Here is a 24,223-nt window from a genome sequence, read left to right as displayed (position 1 = left end):
TGGAGGGTTTTCCAATAATTACTATAATTCCAGAATAGTGATGAGTTTGTAAACAATATTTCAAAATATTTGTAACATCTATAATGTCATATGAATACATGAGTGACTTCTATCAGTGACCAAGTCACAGTATTGCTAATACTATTATGGTCTGTTGCCTATATTTATAATAGAAGGAATGCCAAGTTTCAGTTGGGAGTTAGTGAAAATAAAGATGCGATTGACAGACCCCTCCAAGGTGGTCCTTGTGAAGTGAGTAATAGTGTTCCATTTTCAGGGTATCTAGCTTGGGTAACATATTCTGAGACTCACTTGGGATGGTGCCCATATGTGGGCTTCTATGGAAGCTCATAGACCAGAAATGGCAGGACCACAGACCTCCAGCTATACCAGAGCAGCAGTGCCAGTGATGTCCGACCTCTTTACCCTTGAGTTTGTTGTGCTGCTTCCATAATAGCTTCTAAGAATTACTGAAATATTAAGAAGCTTCGAGGAACTTGTTAGTAGGAGGATCACAGTGATGTGTTGATGTAATTGATCATGGAGCCAGTGTTTGGGTCATCGACAGTGGGCATTAAGATGGTGGGATGAGGTGTATGAGAAGCAGGGCATGGATATATTAACAATTTGTACATGAACCTTGGAGAAGGGCATTGTTGATACAAAGAGTTTAGGCCAAAAATATATGCCCAGCATGGACCATTTAAACTGGAATAAAACCCAAATATCCAACAAGACTGGAGATTTCTGCTTATTGACATAGTTGTGAGGTTGCCTTTCAAACAGACTTTGCCAAATCTTGACCTCAGTGAACACACGCACTAGCAAGAGCCATGAGTCACCTGCACCTTTTTGTGAGTTAGTTCTGGACACCATTAATAGCCCTGGAGCCGCTTACAAGTACAGATATTGTAGATGCAGCTGTTTTCAACGTAAGGCCAGATGGGGGGCTAGTTTTGGACCTGTCTCAGAAGCTAACCTCTGGGCATATGGTATTAGGACCATGTTTGAAAAAATCTGATGTTGCTTTTTTTATTTTAAGTGTTTTGCTAGTCTATGGTTAAAATTTCATCTAAACCCTTAGTGAGAATCCACGGACAACAGTTATTTAGTCATTAAGTTGTGCCTGACTCTTTTGTGACCCAAGGACTATAGCCCACCAATCTCCTCTATCCATGGGATTTTCCAGGCAAGAATACCGGAATGGGTTGCCATTTCCTTCTCCAGGGGATCTTGCCTACTCAAGGATCAAACCCAAGTCTCCTGAATTGGCAAGCAGATTCTTTACTGCTGAGTCACCAGGGAAGCCCCATGGATAACCGTAGTAGATGGTAAAAAAGATTCAGGGTCCCAGTGTTTAATTTCCTAGGGGGCTCTTTGCCATACTTCAAATGGTTCTTTAATGGACTTTTTGGTTTCCAGATAATAACCTCTTCTATAACACTGCCATTAAAAGCAATAAAATCTTAGCCAGAACTTACCTCAATTCTGAGCTTTTGATGCTCCAAATTGGATTTTAAGGAGAAGCTGTGAAAAGGGAGAAAATATTTTATTTCTGCTTGTACCATGTCCTTTATATTAATTAAAAAATTTTAAGCTTTAAAAGAAGTAATATATGCATGTGGTAAAACAAATTTTAAATGGTAGTAAAAGGATATAAAGTGGGAAATAAATGTCTCCCTTCTCATCTCCCATCCCAACCTAAACCCCCATTCCTTTCCCCAAATGTTAATTGTTTTAGAACTGTCTTGCCCTAAAATGTTTATGTGTGAGCCTACATGTTTTTTAATGTGTATATTTTTATTTTAAAGTGTATAACAAATGAGACCATACCAAATAGACTGTTTTGTATTTTTGTTTCATTTTAAAATGTATCACAGAGTTCATTTCATACCCACAGTCCTGCCTCATTGTTTTTAGGGCCATATGATATTCCATTGCATGGTTATCCAAGATGACAATTTACTTAAGTAATCCTCTATTCATGCATATTTAGGTTGGTTTTAGTTTTTCTCAGTTGAAAACAATCTGCAGAGAATATCCTTATTAAAAAAACACTTTTGTATACTTACAGAAGGATAGCCATCAAGTAGTTTCCTAGAAGAATAATTCTCAGGTCAAGAATATGGGCATTTAAACCTATTGTGTGGGGGTGGGGGGTGGAGGGAAAGGGGAGGAGGGGCATTTAACCCCATATTCTTGACCTGAGAATAGTTAGTAACCAAACTGCCTTCCAAGGTCAGATCAGTTTACACTCCCACCAACAGTGTGGGGATGCATGGATAACAGTTGTTGTTTAGTTGCTAAGTTGTATTCGACCGTTTTGTGACCCTATGGACTGTAGCCTACCAGGCTTCTCTGTCCACGGGATTTTCCAGGCAAGAATACTGGAGTGGGTTGCCATTTCCTTCTCCAGGGGATCTTCCTGACCCAGGGATCAAACCTGCATCTCTTGCATTGGCAGGCAGATTCTTTACCACTGAGTCACCAAGGAAGGTTACTTAGCCATAAAAAGAATGAAATTCTTCCATTTGCAGCAATGTGAATGGACCTAATAGAGAATATTAGGCTTAGTGAAATAAGTCAGACAGAGAAAAACACTATATGATATCACTTATATGTGGAGTCTAACAAATAATATAAATGAATGCATGTGCAAAACAAAAATGGACCCACAGATATAGAAAACAAACTAGTGGTTACCAAGGGGAAGTGGAAAGGGAGTATATTCTGTAAAAATACTGAATCATTATGCAGTAAAACCTGAAATTAACCTAATATTGTAAATCAACTATACTTCAGTTAAAAAAGAAATACTGGAAGAGGTCAAGAATGAGTTCAGACCTACACATCTGAGGGATGTTGTCAAGTAGGTGATTAGATATACAAGTCTGGGACTAGGGAATTCCCTGGAGGTCCAGCAGTTAGGACTCCACACTCTCATTGCTGAGGGCCTAGGTTTGATCCCTGATCAGGGAACTAAAATCTCACAAGCTTAGGACCAGAGGAAAATGCTGAATTGGAGACATAAATATCAAAGTCGCTGGAATATAGTAATTGAAGCCATGGGCATAGATGCAATTGCCCATGAAGGGAGTACAACACCCAAACCAGGTCTACTCTGAAGCCTTAAGGAACACTAACATTTAATGGCCAAGTAGAAACAGATGAGAAAAAAGAAAGAACAGATGCACAGCCCAATAGCAGGAGGAAAGCCAGTTGAGTGAGGTGTCCCAGAAACCAGTGAAAGAAGGCTTCAAATAGGAGGGAGCAGCTGGTAGTGCCAAATGCTGCCAAGACGTCCAATAAGAGGAAGGCTGAAAATGCCCATTGGATTTGACAACGTGGAGGTCCTGATGACATTCATTTGAATTGTTTCAGTGAAATAATGGGAACAAGAGCCAGATTGGAGATGACTGAGAAGTGAATGGGAAATGAGAACACAGTGACCCTATATGGACCACTCTCAAGAACTATGGTTTTGAGAGAAAATAGCCCAAACCTATTCATCCTCAGTCTCAACTCTTGACTCTTCCTTGCCAATCAGTAAGCTGAAGTGATTTTCTAACTTGGCATTTGATGTTCCACAACTGTGGTCTCCCAGGAACCATGGCAATGACCAGCCAGGGATAGCATCTTTGGGGGGTGCGGGGCACGGGTCACCTCAGCCTTGGGGGTTCTTCCACTCCTGCAAGCAGCTTCTGACTCTGCAGGCCTGGGAAGGCCCATTGTAGAAAACACTGCTACAACTGGCCTTAAGAAACAAAGAATCTTTATACTTTAGCGAGATCTACTAAAAAATGTCTCTGGAGAAGGAAATGGCAACCCCCTCTCCAGTATTCTTGCCTGGAGAATCCCATGGACAGAAGAGCCTGGCAGGCTACAGTCCATGGGGTCGCAAGAGTCAGACGCAACTTAGTGACTAAACCACCACCACCACTGAAAATTGTCAAGATAATGTCTGGAATTGGCAAAGCAAAACAAGCTATGGCAGGGTGATGGGATGGGTATGTGGAGGCTTATGATACCTTTCTCACTCCTTTTGTTCATGTGTAAATTTTTTCATAATACATTGTAAAAAATATTAAGTTTAGTAACTGTAAATTGAAAGTACACAGGACCAGAGCCACCACAGGCCTACTGTTGACCATGTCGCTTAGAGCAAGATCTCTTTTGGGGCTTCCCCTGTGTTTCAGTGTATAAGAATCTGCCTTGCAATGCAGGGGACGTGGGTTTGGTCCCTGGGCAGGGAACTAAAGATCCCACATTTCATGGGTCAGCTGAGCCACGTGCCACAACAGAAGATCTTGTGTGCCACAGCTAAGACCCAACAGTCAAAAAAGTAAATAAATATTTTTAAAAAAGAAGAATAGGGTCTCCTTTAAATCCAATTTTCCTTTGGCCTGGGGGAGCAGGGTGGTATCCAGGTACCAAATGTGTGAGGGGGGAATATGCGTCCTTTCTTCTCTCAGTAACCACAGAATCTTGCTCTTTGCCCCTCTTCTCCTTTATTACCTCCCTCCTGAGTGTGGACTCCAAGTCAGAGTTCTGTCACCCATCTCTGAACTTGAGCAAGTTCCCCCTCAGACATGCTCTGAACAATGAAGCTGCACATCTGCTTAGCAGTGTTGTGAAGATCCATTCTGACAGTGTATGTGGGAGTGGTTCACAGCGCCCATCCTTAGAAGGCCACAGAAGTCAGGGGATATACATGAATGGAGGTGACCAAGTAGGAGAAAATCACATGACCCTCCTAGCCCAGCTTTAGCTTTGCCACTTTTAGTAGACATACAGGTAGGAAGAACTGTAAGAAAAATTCTATTCAGTAAGAAAAAATAATTCAAGCATGATGCATAATCTATATTCATGAGTCAACGGGTAATAAACTGAGACTTCGCTTCAATGTTGGGGAGTATTAAGGAGCGGTGGGGAGTAGGGCAGTCAGAGCATGCAGGCCCTAACAGAGGTGGTCCTCCCCGCCCCATGATTGCTCCCAGCTCCATGACTGCTGCCATGACAGAACGTGGAGCTCTTGTCTTGTTTTACAAGAGAAGCTAGAGCTCTAAACCTTTTATGTGAAATCTCCCAGTTCTTAAATTTGGGTTCAATTTTTTAAAAATAAAAACACTACAATGGTCAAATTAAGCTCATTTGTGAGCCAAAATCAGCTGATGAGCTGCCAGTGTGCAACCTCTCACCTTTAGATAATGGGATAGAATACTGTTTCTGTTCCCCCTTCCTTTTGTCTTCCACTTCTGAGTTTCTCCTTTGTCGCATGTTCCACGTCCTTCTCTCCTAACCTCTCCCACCCTTCCTTTCTAGATTAAGTCCAAGAGGTAGAAGGGGTTAAAGTCAGTTGAAGGAGTGATGAGGCCCAAAGGGATGTGATCTAGACGCCTCATCCTGCCCCAAGGCCTAGGCCAGTGCCCCGCACATAGTGGTTGAAGCAACAAGCTTGATGAATGAATAAGCCAGCAACCAGGGCTCAGTCAGTTTCTTGCACACACCTGGGCTCACCTGAGGACTGTCTCATTTTTCTCAACAGCCTTGCGAAGTCGTTCTGGCCGCTCCATCATCAATGGGAACTGGGCAATTGACCGGCCTGGAAAATACGAGGGCGGAGGGACCATGTTCACATACAAGCGTCCAAATGAGATTTCGAGCACTGCTGGAGAGTCCTTTTTGGCCGAAGGTCCCACTAATGAGATCTTGGATGTTTATGTGAGTTTGAACTATTGCCTTTGTGTCTTCTTGCTTCTCAGGACCACACTTAGAAAAATTAAACAACAAATGTTGCCCCTGCTCAATAAGATCATTTGAGTGGCGCCTTTTGGGGTGCCCTTACATGCTTGGCGCTCATCTTTGCCACTCACCTCCAAATGTACCTAGCTCATAGAAACCATAAACTCTCCCAGATGCCTCAGCATTTACTGACCCAGTAAAACCAATTTTACTTGTTGAATCAAATCAGAGGCAAAACATATCCTTTATTTCATGAGCACTGGATCTCCTCCAGGCACTTTCCTCCTATACTAATTTGGTGTGTTTTCTTTTTATGGCAAAAGAAAGCAAATGCCTAAAGCAAGACAAGACCACTCACAGTTCCCAGCCCTCTTCAAATTCGATTAAAGCAAGTGAAGAAACAAGAACTCCAGAGTCCTCCGCATGACACAGTAAAGCTTGGAGTAACAATACAGAGATTTACTAGAAGTTCCCTGCTTCCCAGAAGACAGCACTTTGATTTCTTTTACAAGAAACTAAAAGTATTAAGTTGCCCCAGAGTTAAAAAATGGGCTTTATTTTTATATGAAACCACTAGAATCCAAGCTTCTTAAAAAAGATCAGGAAATAAAAGAGGACCAGAAATAAAATCTCAAAATCAAAGTTTTGATAAAAAGGAATGAGCTCACCCATCAATATATATTCTCTCACCATCTCCAGAGTCACACTGGTGTACCTGATATTTGCTGAGTTTGAGTTTCATAAATATTACTTGTCCAACTATACAGTTACATGTTCATTCCCTTTGGGCCTAGTGACTCATGGACCAGAAACAACAAAGAAAGCCTTGTTATAACTCATTCTGAATAGACTGAGTCTATTTTTAATAGACTGTCCAGTGGTTGTTGGACTCTGGGTAAGTTTCAAATGGCATCAGGGGTAAAAACTCAGGTTGTTAAAGGCCCACTGTGGGTGGTCTGGGATGTGGTGGCCAATAATAATTTCATCAACGGGACAAGGTTTGTACTGGCAGAACATTTGCACAGAAGAGTGGGGAAGGATTTCCAGGCCCAGGAGGAGTGTCCGATTGTGTGAAAAGAGAAGTGAGGGAATTAGGACTGGATCGTGGGAACCCGTGGTCATGCCACCATGTCCCTCAGGGATTTTCTGCTCCCCACATGGTTCCTAGATCTGAGGGGCCCCAGGGTTCTTAAGTCTGCCTTCCCCTGGATGATTTATAGACAGGAAGCCCCTTTTCACACGTAGGGAAGGGATGAGGGCTGATGGCATATATGGATGGAGCAGATACCCTCATGGACCGAACAGGACCCACCCTTGCAGGAGTGACTCAGAGAACGCCTCTAGCTAACAGGACCTCAGAGATCAGCTGTGATTCTAACCTCCTGCCTCTCCAGATGAAGAAATCAGAGGCTATGAGATTGAGGGACTTGCTCCAGGTGACACGGCTGGTCAACAGGAGAACCCCTTTATAAAGCAGTAGAGATGGAAACATCAAAACATGACCCTGTCTCCTTGCCTGGCTCATATTTTCACTTCAGATTCCTGTTCAACTGCTTTATTTAGCCCAAAGGATTTTGTGCTCCAAAGCCAATAGGGAGGGAATTAGTCTGGCACTGTGTGCTGGCTTGTTTTGTATTCTTGTCCCAGACAGTGCTGTGGGTGACTTCCACGGCCCTATGCAGCTTTTATCATGCGTTTCTGAGAGAATAGGACCCAGGAGACACTTCCCTTATTCGGTACCTGTATTTCTCACCCCACCTCTTTGTGATTCTGGAGCTTTGCATGGATGAGAGGGGATGGGACTCAGAGAGTCAATAAGGGAGAGGGTTGGGGCAGACCTTCCTGAGCCAGGCTCACAGACCGGGCAGAGGACTTCAGAGGAACCTAGAAGGGCTCCTGCTGGCACTGCCGGAAGTCTGGCCCTTCCTTCGTGACTCTGTCTCGCCACCTAGTGTTCAAACGGTGTCTCTGTGGTGTAAACTTAAGAGTCTCTTGGACATTCTGAGATCTGTGCCCAAAATCTAAGTCATGGAGAAGATGGTGGGGAGCCAACAGAAAGGGTCGCTTCCGTTGCTCCCATCTTTCCATTTGGAACTTATAAAATCTTGACTTTCAGCCTAGTTTTCTTCCGAATCTCTCAAAGACTATGTTCCTCATTCTTCAAAAGCAAATGGCAAAAAGCCATCTGAAAATAGCTTTCATTTAGTCTGTCACTGGCTCACTATTATTATTAGATGTAAATCAATCCACTCATTTATAGTCAATGCCGCTCACACCACTGAGCCCAGCGTCAGCCGGAAAGGGCTGTGCTTGTGCAGTGACGCTGACCTCTGTGTTGTCAGATGATACACCAGCAGCCTAACCCCGGAGTCCACTATGAGTACGTGATCATGGGGAACAACGCCATCAGCCCACAGGTGCCACCTCACAGGAGACCAGGTAAAACTTCTCGTTTTGCTGCCAATCATCCCAGATCATTTCCTTTTAAAGCCCTTTCTCTCTTCTTCTTGTATATCTGCCCTCTGTCTCTTAGTTAACACAGCGCAAATTCATGGACACATACTTCAGAGTCGATGTATCAGAGGATGCTTCAGTATTCGCCTGAACTTTCTCTGAGAGTGTTTCATTCACTTGATTTAAACGTGAAGTGAACAGAGCTTCCCTGGTGGTAGGTAGATAAGAATCCACCTGCCACTGCAGTCTGATCCCTGATCCAGGAAGATCCCACATGTCACGGAGCAACGGAGCCCATGCACCACAACTGCTGAGCCTGTGTTGTAAAGCCCAAGAACCACAACAAGAGAAGCTATCGCATTGGGAAGCCCGCACGCTGCAGCTGGAGAGGAGCCCGCACAGCAACAAAGACCGAGTACAGCCAGAAATAAAATTAATTAAATTTTTTTAAAAGTGAAAAAAAACCAAAGTGAACATTCTCAGCCTGCCTTTCAGTTCAACATCTTGAATTGTCTTATGTATTAGTTTCCTATTGCTGCTGCAACAAGTGACCTCAGACTGAGGAGCATAAAACAATAACAAATTTACTATCCTATAGTTCTAGAGGTCAAAAGTCCAAAATGGGTTTTGCTGGGCAGAAATCAAGGTGTTGGTGAGCAATGCAGCCTCTGCAAGCTCTGAGAAAGAATTGATCTCCTTGCCTTTTTCAAATTCAAGAGGCCACTTTCATTCCTTGGTTCGTGGCCCCTTCTTCCAGCTTCAGAGCCAGCCAAGTAACATCTTTAGATCTCTCTCTGCCTCTGATCGTCTTCTGCCGTCACATCTCCTTCTCTCTCACCCTCCTGCCTCTTTCTTATTAAGGACCCTTCTGGTTACATTGAGCTCAGCCAGATAAATCTCTCCATCTCAAAACCCAGGATGGCTTAATTATATCTGCAAAATCCCTTTTGCCACATTAAACAAACACATCCCAGTTCCAGGGATTAGGACCCAGACACCTTCAGAGGGCCATTGTTCTATCTACCACATGGCTTTTCTCTTGGTCCCCTGCTGCTTCCACTGACACAGCTTTGACCTAAAAGAAAAGCATCATGGGTTCGCATCTAACAGTTGACCTCTTCCCAGTGGGCTCTGCTGAGAGACAGAGCTGGCAGCTCTGCTTGGCTGCTGCTGGACGAGTCACAGCCCCTGGCTGATAACTTCTTCACCAAATGGTGATGGAGCCTGCCACCCAAATGGAGACTGTCTTTTCTATCTTTCAAACAGAAAGGTCCGCAGAAATATTCATAATAATTGCTCACACAGACTGAGTCCTCACTATGTGCCAGACACTGCTGAGCCCTTCATATAGACTAACTCGTCAATTCTCACAAGTATACTCGGAGGAAGGAACTATTATTAGCCCCATTTTAAGAGTAAGGAAATAGAAGCTTAGAGAGACTGAGTTACATCCTGGACCTCAGGCCAGCCTGGGTCACTAGCCCCTGTGCTTGTTATACTGCCTAGAGGTGACCTGGTCCAACGTCTGTCCTAGCAAGTGAGGGGACAGACATGAGACCCCATACATCCATCCTTCCCTGGGCTGCTGATTGGATAACCAGGTCATCTGTCCCAGATGAAGGAGAAGTCACCTGGGCTTCCTGGAGACAACAGCCTGGTGTTTGCCTGGCATGTGGGGTACGTGTGTTGTCCAAACTCCAAGTCAGCACACTCAGCCTGTAAGAATTTTTAAGCCATTTCCAGGAGCAATATACAGCCTGAGAAACCAAGTTCAGATGGCAAAATATTGAGATTACTGATTCTGACTTATAGGGGCAATTGGATAGACTATTTGAAATCATATAGGATGATGGTGATTGATAGCAAGCCTAATGGGTCTCAGTTTATGGGTAGCATGTGGTCCTGGGATCAGCTGCCTGGGACAGAGCAGGCCAGAAGGGCTCAGCCATAAAACACTGATGAGGAGAGGCAAGCTGGACCAGGCTTCATCCTCCATATCAACAGAGACAGGAGGTCAGAGCTTGAATTCAACTCTACTTTTTTGCTGTGCATGTTCATGCAAGAGAGTAACTTCTCTGAACACATTCACAATCTACAGAATAGAAAGGAAGAAAATGTACATTCAAAGGCTTTATTTCAGAGGGGAAAGGTATTGAATGAATGAGATATCCATCCTAGCACAGTGCCTAGGGCATATAAGACACATAAAAGATCTTAAAAGATTTTATCTGATAACATTTGGACACTCTTATTTATACCAATATACTGGTCTTGATTCTATTAGTTTAATTTGCCTATAGTATTTCAAACCATGAAGTATTCTGTCAACTAAATAAGAAAGTGCTGATGAAAGAGGAGAGAAAGCTCTAAGTTTTAACTGCATTTTATAGTAACCCTAGAATTTGCCACCTTATTTGATATTAAACTAATGAATGCTTGAACACTATTCAATCAAAATGGAAATATGTAAAGTAAAATGCAACTGCTCCACAGTTGCCAAAACTTGAAAGCAACCAAGATGTCTTTCAGTAAGTGAATTTGGATAAAAGGACTGTGACACGTCCAGACAATGGAATATTATCCAGTGCTAGAAAGAAATGAGCTATCAAGCCAGGAAAAGACATGTATGAACCTTAGCTGCAGATTACTAAGTGAAAAAAGCCAGTCTGAAAAGTCTGCGTACTATATGGTTCCAAGTATGTATGACTGTCTGCAAAAGATACAACTATGGAGACAGTGAACAGATCAGTGGTGTCCAGGGATTACAAGGGACGGAGGGAGGAATAGGCAGAGCACAGAGGATTTTAGGGCAGCAAAACTGTTCTGTGTGATACTGCAAATGTTGACAGATGTCACACATTTGTCAAAACCCACAAAATGTAAAACACCAAGAGTGAACCCTAATGTAATCTGTGGACTTCAGATATGTCAAGTGTAGTTTCATCAGTTTTAACAAATGTACCACTCTGATGTGGGATGTTGATGGGGGAGGCCGTGCATGTGTGGGGGCAGGAGAAAGAAGCGAACTCTCTGCACTTCCCACTCAGTTTTGCTGTAAACCTAAAACTGCTTGCCACGCTGTGCCTAGTCACCATGTCCAACTCTTTGCAACCCTATGGACTGCAGCGTGCCAGGCTCCTCTGTCCATGGGATTCTCCAGGCAAGAATAGTGGAGTGGGCTGCCATGCCTTCCTCCAGGGATCTTCCCAACCCAGGGGTTGAATTCGTGTCTCCTATGTCTCCTCCATTGGCAGGCAGGTTCTATATGTGTACGATGCGTGTGTGCTCAGTCATGTCCAACTCTTTGCAGCCCCATGGACTGTAGCCAGCCAGGCTGCTCTGTCCATGGGGATTCTTCCCAACCCAGGGGTCAAACCCGTGTCTTCCTAGGTTGGGAAGATCCCTGGAGGAGGGCATGGCAACTATAGGTATATAGTTGGGCATATATACCTATATGTGTGAATATATATATTCACACATATAGGTATATATTTATATATATATAATCTATTTATTTTAAAAAAAAAAAAAGCAGTATTCCCAACCTCATACCTCACCCAGCTTCCCAGAGGCAATCTCTCTTAACAATTTGGAGGGACTCTGTCCAGCCCTCTCTGTGCATGTGCAAACGTGTTCAAGCCGATTTGAATCTTTGTCTACAATCCAAGTCTACCAGGAACATCACATGCTAGTCTTTTCTAAAAGTCAACATAAGACTAACCTGAGAAACTTCCTTGAAACTGGTAGAAAATTCCATCCTAATCAATCTGGAGGCTCCCCCACACATCCTAGATATGAGGAACGTTTCCTGCCTGGCAGGTCTGTGGTGCCCAGGAAACACAAGACCTCAGAGGCCTGCTTCTCCATCTCTCTCTCTCTTAGAAAGTGCTCTCCAGTTTTTTCTCCTCCTTCCCCTGGGCCAGCTCCTCTGGGCCCTGCTATCCTTACTGGGAACTCACGTTTTTGCTATGGGAAAGAAGAGCTGTTGACTTCTGGTAGCTTTTGCCTTCTCTTCTACAAAAATCTCAGGCAAGAAAATCCAAGAATTTAGCCACTTGGACTAGGAGAGGAGGAGGAGGAACAGAGACACAAATTAATCTCTCAAAAAGTGTCCTGCCACATCTGCGTATGCGTATACAAACTGAATTCTGTCATGCTTTTTTCTTTCACCAAACAGCCTGTCAGTCATGACGTGTATTTGCTTCATTCTTTTCTTAAAAATTACATAGTATTTCATTCATGGCTGTAGTATAATTTCTTTTAACTAGTACCACTGGGTCAGGAAGATTCCCTGGAGGATAGCCTGGCAACTCACTCCAGATTCTCGCCTGGAGAATCCCAAGGACAGAGGCTCCAGGTGGGCTACAAGAGATTTGAAAAGAATTGGACACAACTGAAGCAACTCAGCACACATGCACGCACTGGTGGACATTTAAATTCATTCTACTGTTTTGCTGTTTCAAATTAGTAGCCGTACTTGTACATACAGCTTTATGTAAAAGAATGGGAATATTTGCATGACAATTGTCCTAGAACTTGAACGGCTAGGTCAAGAGATATGTGCATTTAAAATGCAGAGCGATCTTGCCAAGTTGCCCTCCAAAGCTTTGCATCTATTCGCAGGCTCACCCAGTGTGAGAAAGTGTGTTTTACAGCACCTTCAATGAGGGGTTTAGGGATTAAAGGTTTCCAGAGTTTCTCATCTTTATTGTTCAGTTCAGTTCAGTTCAGTTCAGTCGCTCAGTCATGTCCGACTCTTTGCAACCCCATGAATCACAGCACGCCAGGCCTCCCTGTCCATCACCATCTCCTGGAGTTCACTCAAACTCACATCCATCGAGTCGGTGATGCCATCCAGCCATCTCATCCTCTGTCATCCCCTTCTCCTGCCTCCAATCCCTCCCAACATCAGAGTCTTTTCCAATGAATCAACTCTTCGAATCAGGTGGCCAAAGTACTGGAGTTTCAACTTTAGCATCATTCCTTCCAAAGAACACCCAGGGCTGATCTCCTTTAGAATGGGCTGGTTGGATCTCCTTGCAGTCGTTAAGATAAATAGAATTGCTGTTGTTGCTTTCTCATGTAGTTCTTTAATTAGGATGAAGCTGAGCACTATTGTATGACTTTTGGTTGTGTGTAGTTCTTTTCGCATGAAAAGAAAAGAAATTGCCTCTCCCAGGTCCTTGCTCACTTTCCCTTCTGTGATGTTCATCTTTTTCTCATTCATTTTTAATAATATTTTAATATTAGGGAAATTAACATCTACTTATTTTAGATACATGTGCTTCGAGTTAGAAATGATCTCACGCTACCTGATTTCTAATGCTGAATCATTTCCTTTTGACAACTCACCATACAAACCCATCTTCTGTGGTGTGTGCACTTGCCTCTCCCAGGGGAGCCCTTCAATGGCCAGCTGGTACCAGAAGGGAGGAGCCAGCAGGAGGGAAAAGAGAAAGAGGGGGACCAGGAGAAGGCAGACGAGCGTGGCGGGGCACCTGAAATGTTCACGTTGGAATCAGCACAGACCTTCCCGGTCAGGCAGCCGGACAGATTCTCTCTCCACCGGCCTGACAGTGTGGTGCCACCAGCTCCACAGCCCCCTCGGCCGAGCCGGGATCACAACTGGAAGCAGCTGGGGACCACAGAGTGCTCGACAACCTGCGGGAAAGGTAAGCGCGTGTGAGGGCTAGGAAGGTCTCTGCAGACGCCCAGGCGGGAGTGGGGAATATACAGGTGGGCCCCAGGCATGCGGCAAACCCTTCTCTCCCTGAGCCTGACTGCAGGATGGCTCGCAGTGGATTCTGTGTTAGGGGGTCCCCAAGACCTGATGATCCACTGGAAGGACCTGGAAAACTCAGAAAAGCTGCTGTGCTCGTGGTTATGATTTATTACAGTGAAAGGCTACAGATTAGCATCAGTAAAGGGAAAAGCACATGTGACAAAGTCCAGGAGACACCAAGCCAAATCAGCCTCCAGGTGTCCCCTAGGGCCCAGTAGAGTGACACAGGGCTACATTTGATTAAGCCAGCAATGTTATAGATAAGCCTAGTATTGCCAACCAGAGAAGCTCACTCCAGCTTTGATTTCCAAGGGATTTATTGGGGTTCAATCATGCAGACATGCATCTCCCACATTAGCTATTCAGCCTCTAGCACTCCAGAGGTCAAACTATGACTTAAGGCATGCAAAAACAGGCATTCATATAAATCGCATTGTTGGCCTAGACTAGATTGTCAAAAGGATACAGAGCAACCCAAGATCTCCAGCATAGAATAACTCTCATCAGCAGAGTATTCCAGGGGCTCTGAGGTTAATTATCTCCAGGCTTAGTCAAGGGCCAGTCCTGGACACAGGTTTCTCCTTGGAATATGCAGGGTCTGAGCAACCCAAGCCTGCTGAGTTAACCCTTTCCTGCACAGGACATTCATTAATAATCAGAGAATACACTCCCCTAGTTCAAGATTTACAAGTTGACACACAAAGCAAGGTCGTTATGGAACACTTACACAAATGTCATTGGAGAGTCATTCTCACATCTAAGGGTTTCAGAAGAAAAAGGTGCTTTTGGAGCTTGCAAGCTTAGTTAGCCAGCCCTTCCTCTTCAGTAATTTCTTGGTCTTGTATTTATCCCATTATTTTAATCCCGATCAACTAAGACCACCAGGAACAAGACTGCAGCCCAGCAAAGTCAGTTTATGCAGCAAGGGGGCTACACACCAGAGGGAGTATACAGCATTTCTTCAATGGAAAGAAAAGATCCAGTAATAGGATTTGGGGGGAAGGGTGGAGTTTTGGTGAAATTTAAATTGGGTGTGAGGTGATACCTCATTGTAGCTTTGACTTGCATTTCTCTAATAATTAGTGATGTTAAGCATGTTTTCATGCATCGGTTGGCCATCTCTATGTCTTCTTTGGAGAAATGTCTATTTAGGGCTTCCACCCATTTTTTGGTCGGGTTGTTTGTTTTTTGATATTGAGCCACATGAACCATTTGTATATTTTGGAGATTAATCCTTTGTCAGTTGCTTTGTTTGCAAATATTTTCTCCCACTTTTAGGGCTGTCTTTTCTTCTTGTTTATGGCTTCTTTTACTGTGCAAAATCTTTTAAGTTTAATTAGATCCCATTTGTTAATTTTTGTTTTTATTTTCATTACTCTAGGAGGTGGGTCAAAAAAGATCCTGCTGCGACTTATGTCAAAGAGTGTTCTGCCTATGTTTTCCTCTAAGAGTTTTATAGTGTCTGGCCTTATTTAGGTCTTTAATCCATTTTGAGTTTATTTTTGCGTATGGTGTTAGAGAACGTTCTAATTTCATTCTTTTACACGTAGCTGTCCAGTTTTCTCAGCACCTCTTCTTGAAGAGGCTCTTTTCCATTGCATATTCTCACTTCCTTTGTCATAGATGGGATGACCGTACGTGTATGGGTTTTTCTCCGGGCTTTCTATCCTGTCCCGTTGGTCTATATTTCTGTTTTTGTGCCATGAGTGGACCTAGAAACTGTCGTACAAAGTGAAGTAAGTCAGAAAGAGAAAGACAAATCTGCAGAATCTAGAAAAATGGTGTAGATGATCTTATTTGCAAAGCAGAAATAGAGACACAGACATACGAAAACAAATGTATGGACACCAGAGGAGAAGAAGGGGAAGAACTGGGAGACTGAAACTGACATATTTGGACTGTTGCTGCTGCTGCTGCTGCTAAGTCGCGTCAGTGGTGTCTGACTCTGTGCGACCCCATAGACGGCAGCCCAACAGGCTCCTCTGTCCCTGGGATTCTCCAGGCAAGAACACTGGAGTGGGTTGCCATTTCCTTCTCCAATGCATGAAAGTGAAAAGTGAAAGTGAAGTCGCTTAGTCATGTCCGACTCTTAGCGACTCCATGGACTGTAGCCTACCAGGCTCCTCTGTCCATGGGATTTTCCAGGCAAGAGTACTGGAGTGGGGTGCCATTGCCTTCTCCGATATTTAGACTACTAAGTATAAAATAGATAACTAATGAGAACCTACTCTATAGCACAGAGAATTCTACTCAGTGCTCTGTGGTTACCTAAGTGTCCATCTCAGTGGGAAGGAAATCCAAAAAAGAAGGGATATGTGTATACGTAGAGCTGATTCATTTTGCTGCAGAGTAGAAACTAACATGACATTTAAAGCAAGTATTTGTTGTTTGGTCACTCAGTCGTGTCCGACTCTTTCAGACCCCATGAACCACAGCATGCCAGGCTTCCTTGTCCTTCACCATCTCCCAGAGTTTGCTGAAACTCATGTCCATTGAGTCCATGATGCCGTCCAACCATCTCATCCTCTGTTGTCCCCTCTCCTCCTGCCCTCAATCTTTCCCAGCATCAGGGTCTTTTCCAATGAGTCAGTTCTTTGCATCAGGTGACCAAAGTATTGGAGCTTCGGCATCAGTCCTTCCAATGAATATTCAGAGTTGATTTCCTTTAGGATTTACTGGTTTGATCTCCTTGCTGTCCAAGGGATTCTTAACACTCCAATACAAATTAATGTAAATAAATAAAACAAGGTTGTAATAGGCTTGAAGCCAAGCCTATCTGTGTGTAAAAGAGTCAATATCATTATCAGTCTGGACTGTGACATGGGCTCACAACCCTGAGTCCTTGAACACTCCAAAGTTAAGACAGATGTGGGATACGATGTTCAGAAACCCCTGATCTCATGTTCTGCACCTGGGTTGGAAATTGATGCTGCTTCTCTGCTCCAGGTGCCTTAGATCTCATTTTAAGAGGATGTATAATCTTTTATTCATGATTTCCTTCGTATATATGGTGAGAGCTTCCTGCTTGCAGTGAAGTGTTATTTGTGATCCTAAAACAGCTGTTCTTTGAGGGGAGGTTATCATAGAAACAAAGGCTGTATCTCAGAAAGTTTCTGCAACTGGAAAACCGTGAAGCTCCCAGCGTATTGGTTTGGGGATTTTTTTTTTTTTTTTTTTTTTCCTTTTCTTAAAGAGACTTGTATCTGAGAGCACAAAATTTGGGAACCTTGGCATAATCAACATGTGGAAAAATCTTTCACAACCACCTCTATACCTTTTACCTTTTTCATAGGAGCACTGACTTAGTGGCTTTGGAGAATCGAATTTAAGTCTTTAGTTCCTCTTGGGGTCTGGAGCCCTTTCTGTCGGAAGCTTTGCTAGTTCCATGATGCTTTCAGAACTGGAGTGCTGACTTATGGAGGCTTTATTGTGCTTATACTTAATACCGGCACAGAGAACATTAACTGGAGTCAACTTCTCTTATAAGCCTTATGAGGGAAAGTAAACGCCTGCTAAATGTGTCTTCACAGAGGCAGAAAGCAAGAGATAATTATACATTAAGGCCAAGAAGAGTTTAGTGAGAATCTGTCACAACATCAGTTTAGTGTGGTAAGCAGTGTGAAACGCACTTGACACAGAAACTCAACATCAGCATGCATTAGTCCCTAAATATTCTACCATTTAGGTAGTGGTATGATGCCCGTTGGGCTTCCCTGGTAGCTCAGCTGGTAAAGAATCTGCCTGAAATGCAGGAGACCCTGGTTTGATTCCTGAGTCAAGAAGATCTCCTGGAGAAGGGATAGGCTACCCACTCCAGTATTCATGGGCTTCCCTGATGGCTCAGATGGTAAAGAATCTGCCTGCAATGCAGGAGACAGGGGTTCAATCCTTTGGTCAGGAAGATCCTTCCGTGGGTTGGGAAGGTCTCCTGGAGGAGGGCATGGCAACCCACTCCAGTATTCTTGCCTGGAGAATCCCCATGGACAGAGGAGCCTGGCGGGCTATAGTACATGGGGTGGCAAAGAATCGGACACTGTCACATACACATGATGCCCATTAAGGGGCTTCCCTGGTGGCTCAGACAGCAAAGAATCCACCTGAAATGTAGAAGATAGGGGTTCAATCCCTGGGTCAGGAAGATACCCTGGAGAAGGCACTGGCAACACACTCCAGGATTGTTGCCTGGAGAATTCCATGGACAGCAGAGCCTGGAGGGCTAACAGTCCATGGGGTTGCAAAGTCAGACACAACTGAGCGACTAAAATGCATACATGATGCCAGTTAAAGGAACCAAATATACTCGGAACTAGATGAAATCAAGGCAGTTATAAAAAGGATAAAAATTGTTGTTGTGTAATTTGACGTCAAGGATGGCAGGTATAGAAGAGTCTTTTCCATCTCAGCCTTTAAATGTAGCCTGGCCCAGCCTTTCCAGTAAGATGAGATGTAGGCCTGTCTGGAGACCATAAGGCATTGTCTTATGGGACAAGGACACAGCATGCGCCCTTTGCCACCCTGCTTGCTGCTCACCCAGCTTTGTGTTCACTGGACGGATGCTACTTACTCATCCAGGTGGTCATTCAATGGTGCCTATCTATTCTGTCCCAGGCACGATGGAGGGACCCCTTTGCTCCCTCTAAGATTTGCTCCCAGCCAGCAATGGTCTCAGACGTGCAGCGCAGGAAGGCAGTGCAGATGCACAAAATATTTAGCTCATCTCGTGGTCCTTAGTGTAGTGATAAGTATGCCATAACCAAGAAGTTCTGAGCCTGCCAGGGCTGTTCTTCTCTTTTCTGCAAAACCCAAGTTCACTTGCTTTGTAATCTCATTATTTGTCCCCACAAATACCCTCTCTAAAACTCTTCTCCAGTCCTTCCTGGCAGCACTCGCCAGACTGACTACACATGCCTTTCAGGTTAAAATTTCAGCACCATGATAGCATCATCACAGGAAAGAACTCTGTCACCAGTGGGCAAGAGTGACCCATACTCTGCTCAGTCATTGCCCAGACCTCTGTCTATCTGGTCAAATTCTTGGCTTGGCTCAGCTGATCCCTGAGTTTAAAGGCTAGAGTCGCTTACTGTTTTCTTGCTCCTTACTTTGCCTCTCTCTTCACAGTCCCTCACTGACGTCTGCACTGGCCCCTGCCTTCACTGACTTGCCTCATTTAACCTGTGGTATGATGCTCCCCGCGCCAGTGGAATGTACTTCCGTTTTGATTAACATGCTCAACGTCCAGCCCAACCAACTGATCCCAGATTTTTCCTGCTGCCTGAAGTCCAGCCAGCACCTGACCTCCCCACCCCATTCTTGCTGGCTAGCACTTAGAGGACTAATTGTGTGACATTCTTGGGCAATGAAGAGATGGCCAGGTGCCATTTTGCAGAAATATAAACTGACCCAAAGAAAGAAACCATTTTGGTCATTGGGTCAAGAATTATAGAGCTAGTGTTTTCTCACCGTCAGAGAAAGTGTGCCCCTGAATTTATTTCCTTGACTAATCTCTGGAACTTGAAAATGGACAAATATACGGTACAGGCAGTAAGAAGGTGGAAGGGGGCAGGCAGTGGCCATCTGCACACAGCCCCAAGCAGGATCCATATTTCCAAGTCACAGAGTATTCCTAGGGTAACCTGTATCCTTTTAGCTAGGGACATTCAATTCTCCCCTCATTAATGCCAAGCAGTTGGGGTACTTACTTTTCCTTTCCAGTCCACAAACTTCTAAGTAGAAAAGTTTAACCCACATGGTCTGGAGGGAAAGGGATGGGCTAAATAATACGATTTTTACTTAATCCCTTAATGGCTGAGTCCCAGTGGGTATCCTGCAAGCTGTGAACTGAATCTTATTCATCTTTATAACTCAGCACAGTGTGCTTAATGTTTGTTGAATTTCATTAAAAAATCTCTTAATGGAAGCAGATTTGTCACCGGACAAAATTTAATTCCACAGAAGCTTTTGCTTCCTATTAATTTTATAGCCAGCACTGCTTTTTACTCAGCTAATAACGATGCTTAATTGGAACATTATTTTAAAATAATGGTCTCAAGTTGTAGCGGCATTGTAAATATTCACAGCAAGAGTAGTTTAAACAAATGATTGTTCTGATTCAAAACCGTCCTACAAACCATCAGGTTTCTTACAAGAGCTAGCCTCTGGCTCATTGTGTCACCCAAGACCAGCCTAAAGGAGCATCGAGACTCTTTGTGGCTGATGAAGTATTTAGAGACACTTACATTCAAAGTTATCCCTCTAGTTACAATTAATATTGTAGCAAGTTGAAATTCAGAAACTCTAAATGCCTGGCCAATTAGCAACAGAACTGAGACAAAGCTGTAGGATACATGATAGTGTTCTGCCTAGCAGGATTCAGGTACTGGCCTAGACTGGGACTTGGGTGGGTGGGGTGGGTAGACAATTATTTGTAAAAAAAAGCATCTTATTCCTCAGACCCTGGAGTTGCACAGTCGGTTTAAAACACTCATTAGTAATTCTTCAGTGGTGCCACCAGGGGGTAGCAGAGAGAGGTAGGCAGAAGTGAATCCACTTTTTTTTTTTTTTTTCCATTTGAGAGCTAGAAAGTTCACTGAACAAATTCTGACTTTTTCTCCAAAATAGATTATGCTTTGTTAAGCACAAAATACTCAGCTGTGCATTTAAAACAACCTGAGGCCATTAGTAGTTTTTTAGGAAAGAAATACAAATTTTAGACCTCTGAAAAATATTCACTCAACAAACTTTTATGAGCACTTACAAACTTGGGCTTCCCTTGTGGCTCAGCTGGTAAAGAATGCATCTGCAATGCAGGAGATCTGAGTTCGATCCCTGGGTTGGGAAGATCCCCGGAGAAGAGAACAGCTACCCACTCCAGTATTCTGGCCTAGAGAATTCCATGGACTGTATAGTCAGTCCATGGGGTCGAAAAGAGTCGGACACAACTGAGCAACTTTCACTTCACTTCGCTGCCCTGCTGTACTGGCGTTACAGGATTGAGCAAGAACTAGTCCTGTCCCCAAGAAGCTTACCGTTTCATAAGGGGCAGACATATACACAAATAACTAAAATACCATCAGATCAGTACTTTACTAGGGGAATGTATAAAAATGATTGGAAAGGCAAAGCCAGCTGCTTTTCTAGCCTCTCTTGAATCTTATTTCTCTGCCCCAGCCTGACTGTCTCTTCAACATACCTGACACTCAGAGGGCAGTTTGCCATGCACTTTTGTTCTAGGTCAACAACCTGAACAGCCTCCTCCCTCCAAGATACACGTGTGCACAGCTACCCAAAATCAACCCTCTCTCTATGATGCAGCTAGATCCCTCGAGACCTGTTCTCTCTCATGTCTCCAGAAAACCTTCAAGACACTATTATTTGTGTTCATTTTATAATCACTCCCCTGCCTAGCCATCTCTCTTGTTGTCTTGAACTCTTAGGAAAATTGTTTTTATCTGCCATTGAACATGTTCAAACCATGTCCCCAAATAGGTCATAAGACCTTTGACGACAGGAACTATTCCTACTGTTCTCTGTTGCCCTCTACAGAGCCTGGGAAAGCCCTTGTGCAGGAGGTGTTGACAACTCAGGATGGAGGAGTGTGTGTGTGTGAACAGTTCTGTTTCTGAGGCTTCTCTTCATCAGCACCAGGATCTCTGCATGTCTGCATCCAAAGCGCAGTGTTCAAACACTTCTTCTTGTCCTTGCAGGATCACAGTACCCTATTTTTCGCTGTGTGCACAGAAACACTCACGAAGAGGTTCCTGAGAGCTACTGTGACTTGACCATGAAGCCGACCCCCGAGGAGGAGCCCTGCAACATCTTCCCTTGCCCAGCCTTGTAAGAGGACCTCTCTGTTTCGGTCGCGTGTTTCTGGCTCAGGTTTCTTTTGCATAGGACCCTAGTAGTAAATATAATCTGATCAGCCTACATCTGATTTAAAAGGAAACTTGGTCTGTGCATAAAATGCAATCTGTTTAGAAAGCATGCCTATCTTTCAGGACTAACACAGGAGCTCGTGTTGGAATGTGCTTCCACAGGAGCACACTCCCAGGAAGCCTTTGGTGAATTGGAGCAACTAGGTTTTAGCTAATAAGGGAAACAAAGAGGGAAGCAAAGAGTTACAGTCCAGTGTGGTCAGTGCTCAGGTGAGCTGTGTACAGAGACACAATTATCAAAGTCACAAATATGTCTGCCTGGGGAGCGTCCCAGGAGAGGTATTGGGTTAGTTATTGACTGATAAATGGGACACTTTTAGAAGACCAAGGCAGGGAACTTCCCTGGCAGTTAAGACTGCAGTCTTAACTGCAGTCTTAAGCAGCAGTTAAGACTTCACCTTCCATTGCAGAAGGTGTGAGTTCAATCCTGGATGGGCAGCTAAGATCCCACATGCCTCATGGCCAGAAAACCAAAACATAAACCGGAGGCAATATTGTAATAAATCTGGGGCTTCCCTGTTGGTCCAGTGGTTGAGAGTCTGACTTACAATGCAGGGGACACAGGTTTGACCCCTGGTCTGGGAAGATCCCACATGCCACAGGGCAGCTAAGCCCGTGTACCACAACTGCTAAGCCTGCACACTAGAGCCCGGGAATCACACCACGAGAAGCCACCACAATGAGAAGGCTATGCGCTGCAACTAGAAACCAACCCCCTGCTCTCAACTACTAGACAAAGTCAGTGCACAGCAGCAAAGAACCAGTACAGCCAAAAATAAAAAAAGATAAATATTTCTTAAAGTATTGTAATACTTTCAATAAAGACTTTAAAAATGGTCCACATCAAAAAAAAAAAAACAAAAAAAAACAATTTAGAAGAACAAGGGGGGAAAGTCCTGAGATGGGGCTAAAACATAATTCTCAAACTAATAAGAACATACTTCTTACCCAAAGACACAATGGACATGTGCTAATGTCTTATTTAAGTAAGTGACAAGACAGGATGACAGAGGAGAATATGCAACACTGATGTGTAAATAGTGAATGAAGAATAACGAAGGTTGGAATAAGATTACTAAGTTAGTCTCAAAGTGGGTTAATGTACTACAGGGTGATAAAACTCACCTTTGAGTTATTTTGGTGACTAGATTAAAAAAAAGAATCACTAGTCCCTTCTTGGGTCTTAATCACTGATGAATAGGGTATGGAACAGAGTCCCATCCTTTACGGAGGCCTGTGGGTGGAGGCAGGCTGCCAGGCACTGCTTTAGGCTGGGGGTCACCTGTAACCAATGATTCTGATGCTTCTGTGTACATTGGCTTGGCCAGCTTCCGTGTGAGATGCTCCCTTCCTGTTGACTGAAGTGATGGTCCTTCTCGCTCTCTCCTCCCTGCACTAGCTGGGACATCGGGGAGTGGTCCGAGTGCAGCAAGACCTGCGGCCTGGGCATGCAGCACCGCCAGGTTCTGTGTCGCCAGGTGTACGCCAACCGCAGCCTGACGGTGCAGCCCTACCGCTGCCAGCACCTGGAGAAGCCCGAGACCACCAGCACCTGCCAGCTCAAGATCTGCAGCGAGTGGCAGATCCGGACGGACTGGACCTCGGTACGCGGGTGGGGCGGCCTGCTCTGGAGGTCCCCCTGCAAGACCTACAGCCGCCCTCCCGCCTCCCCTCTCCCAGACCTGATGTGGGAGAACCCTGGGCTCTCCAGGAGGACCCTTCCTGCAGTTTTCTGGAAGGACTTTTCTGCAAAGCATAGGAAGTGCTGGTTGCCAGGTAGACTTAGGGGCTGACTTTCCGTCAGGGTGACCCATGAGAGCTCTGTGCACACAGGTTTCCTCTCTCCTGTGTCATGGTGGAGTGAAGACCAGTGACTGCTAGAGTCAACTCCTCCTTGCCATCCTGCTCTCCCATTTCACAGATGACAGAACTGAGGCCCAAAAGATCAAAGGAAGCCTGGGATCCTCCCCAGGTAGCATTGCATGGCTGGGTACACAGCAACCCAGGAGTTGTTCCTTACCCTGCCCTCTGCTCAGGTGGTGGGTTAGGAGGACCAGGGTGCCCTGATGGGAGGGGGCCCTCGGACTCAGCACTGCCCACCGCGCTGACGTGCACTTGCTGCGTTTTAGTGTTCGGTGCCTTGTGGAGTGGGACAGAGGACCCGGGACGTGAAGTGTGTGAGCAACATCGGGGACGTGGTCGACGACGAGGAATGCAACATGAAGCTCCGGCCCAATGACATTGAGAACTGCGACATGGGGCCCTGCGCCAAAAGCTGGTTCCTGACCGAGTGGAGCGAGCGGGTGAGCGGGAG

At 44.6% G+C, this 24,223-nt stretch overlaps 1 protein-coding gene across 4 annotated transcripts in view; it reads left to right on the top strand.

Moving 5' to 3' along the window:
- THSD4 (thrombospondin type 1 domain containing 4) overlaps positions 1–24,223 on the top strand; it is a 668,521-nt gene that overhangs the window by 627,308 nt on the left and 16,990 nt on the right. For all 4 annotated transcript variants that reach the window (XM_044925374.2, XM_025296515.3, XM_044925373.2 and 1 more), the window contains 6 exons: positions 5,546–5,721; positions 8,085–8,181; positions 13,593–13,868; positions 21,682–21,811; positions 23,309–23,513; positions 24,039–24,212. In XM_044925374.2, coding sequence (XP_044781309.2) covers positions 5,546–5,721; positions 8,085–8,181; positions 13,593–13,868; positions 21,682–21,811; positions 23,309–23,513; positions 24,039–24,212 — 1,058 coding nt within the window. The remainder of the gene's footprint in view (positions 1–5,545; positions 5,722–8,084; positions 8,182–13,592; positions 13,869–21,681; positions 21,812–23,308; positions 23,514–24,038; positions 24,213–24,223) is intronic.

This window comes from Bubalus bubalis, chromosome 11, assembly GCF_019923935.1.
Source record: "Bubalus bubalis isolate 160015118507 breed Murrah chromosome 11, NDDB_SH_1, whole genome shotgun sequence".
NCBI lineage: Eukaryota > Metazoa > Chordata > Mammalia > Artiodactyla > Bovidae > Bubalus > Bubalus bubalis.
This window is presented reverse-complemented; position numbering and strand designations above follow the sequence as displayed.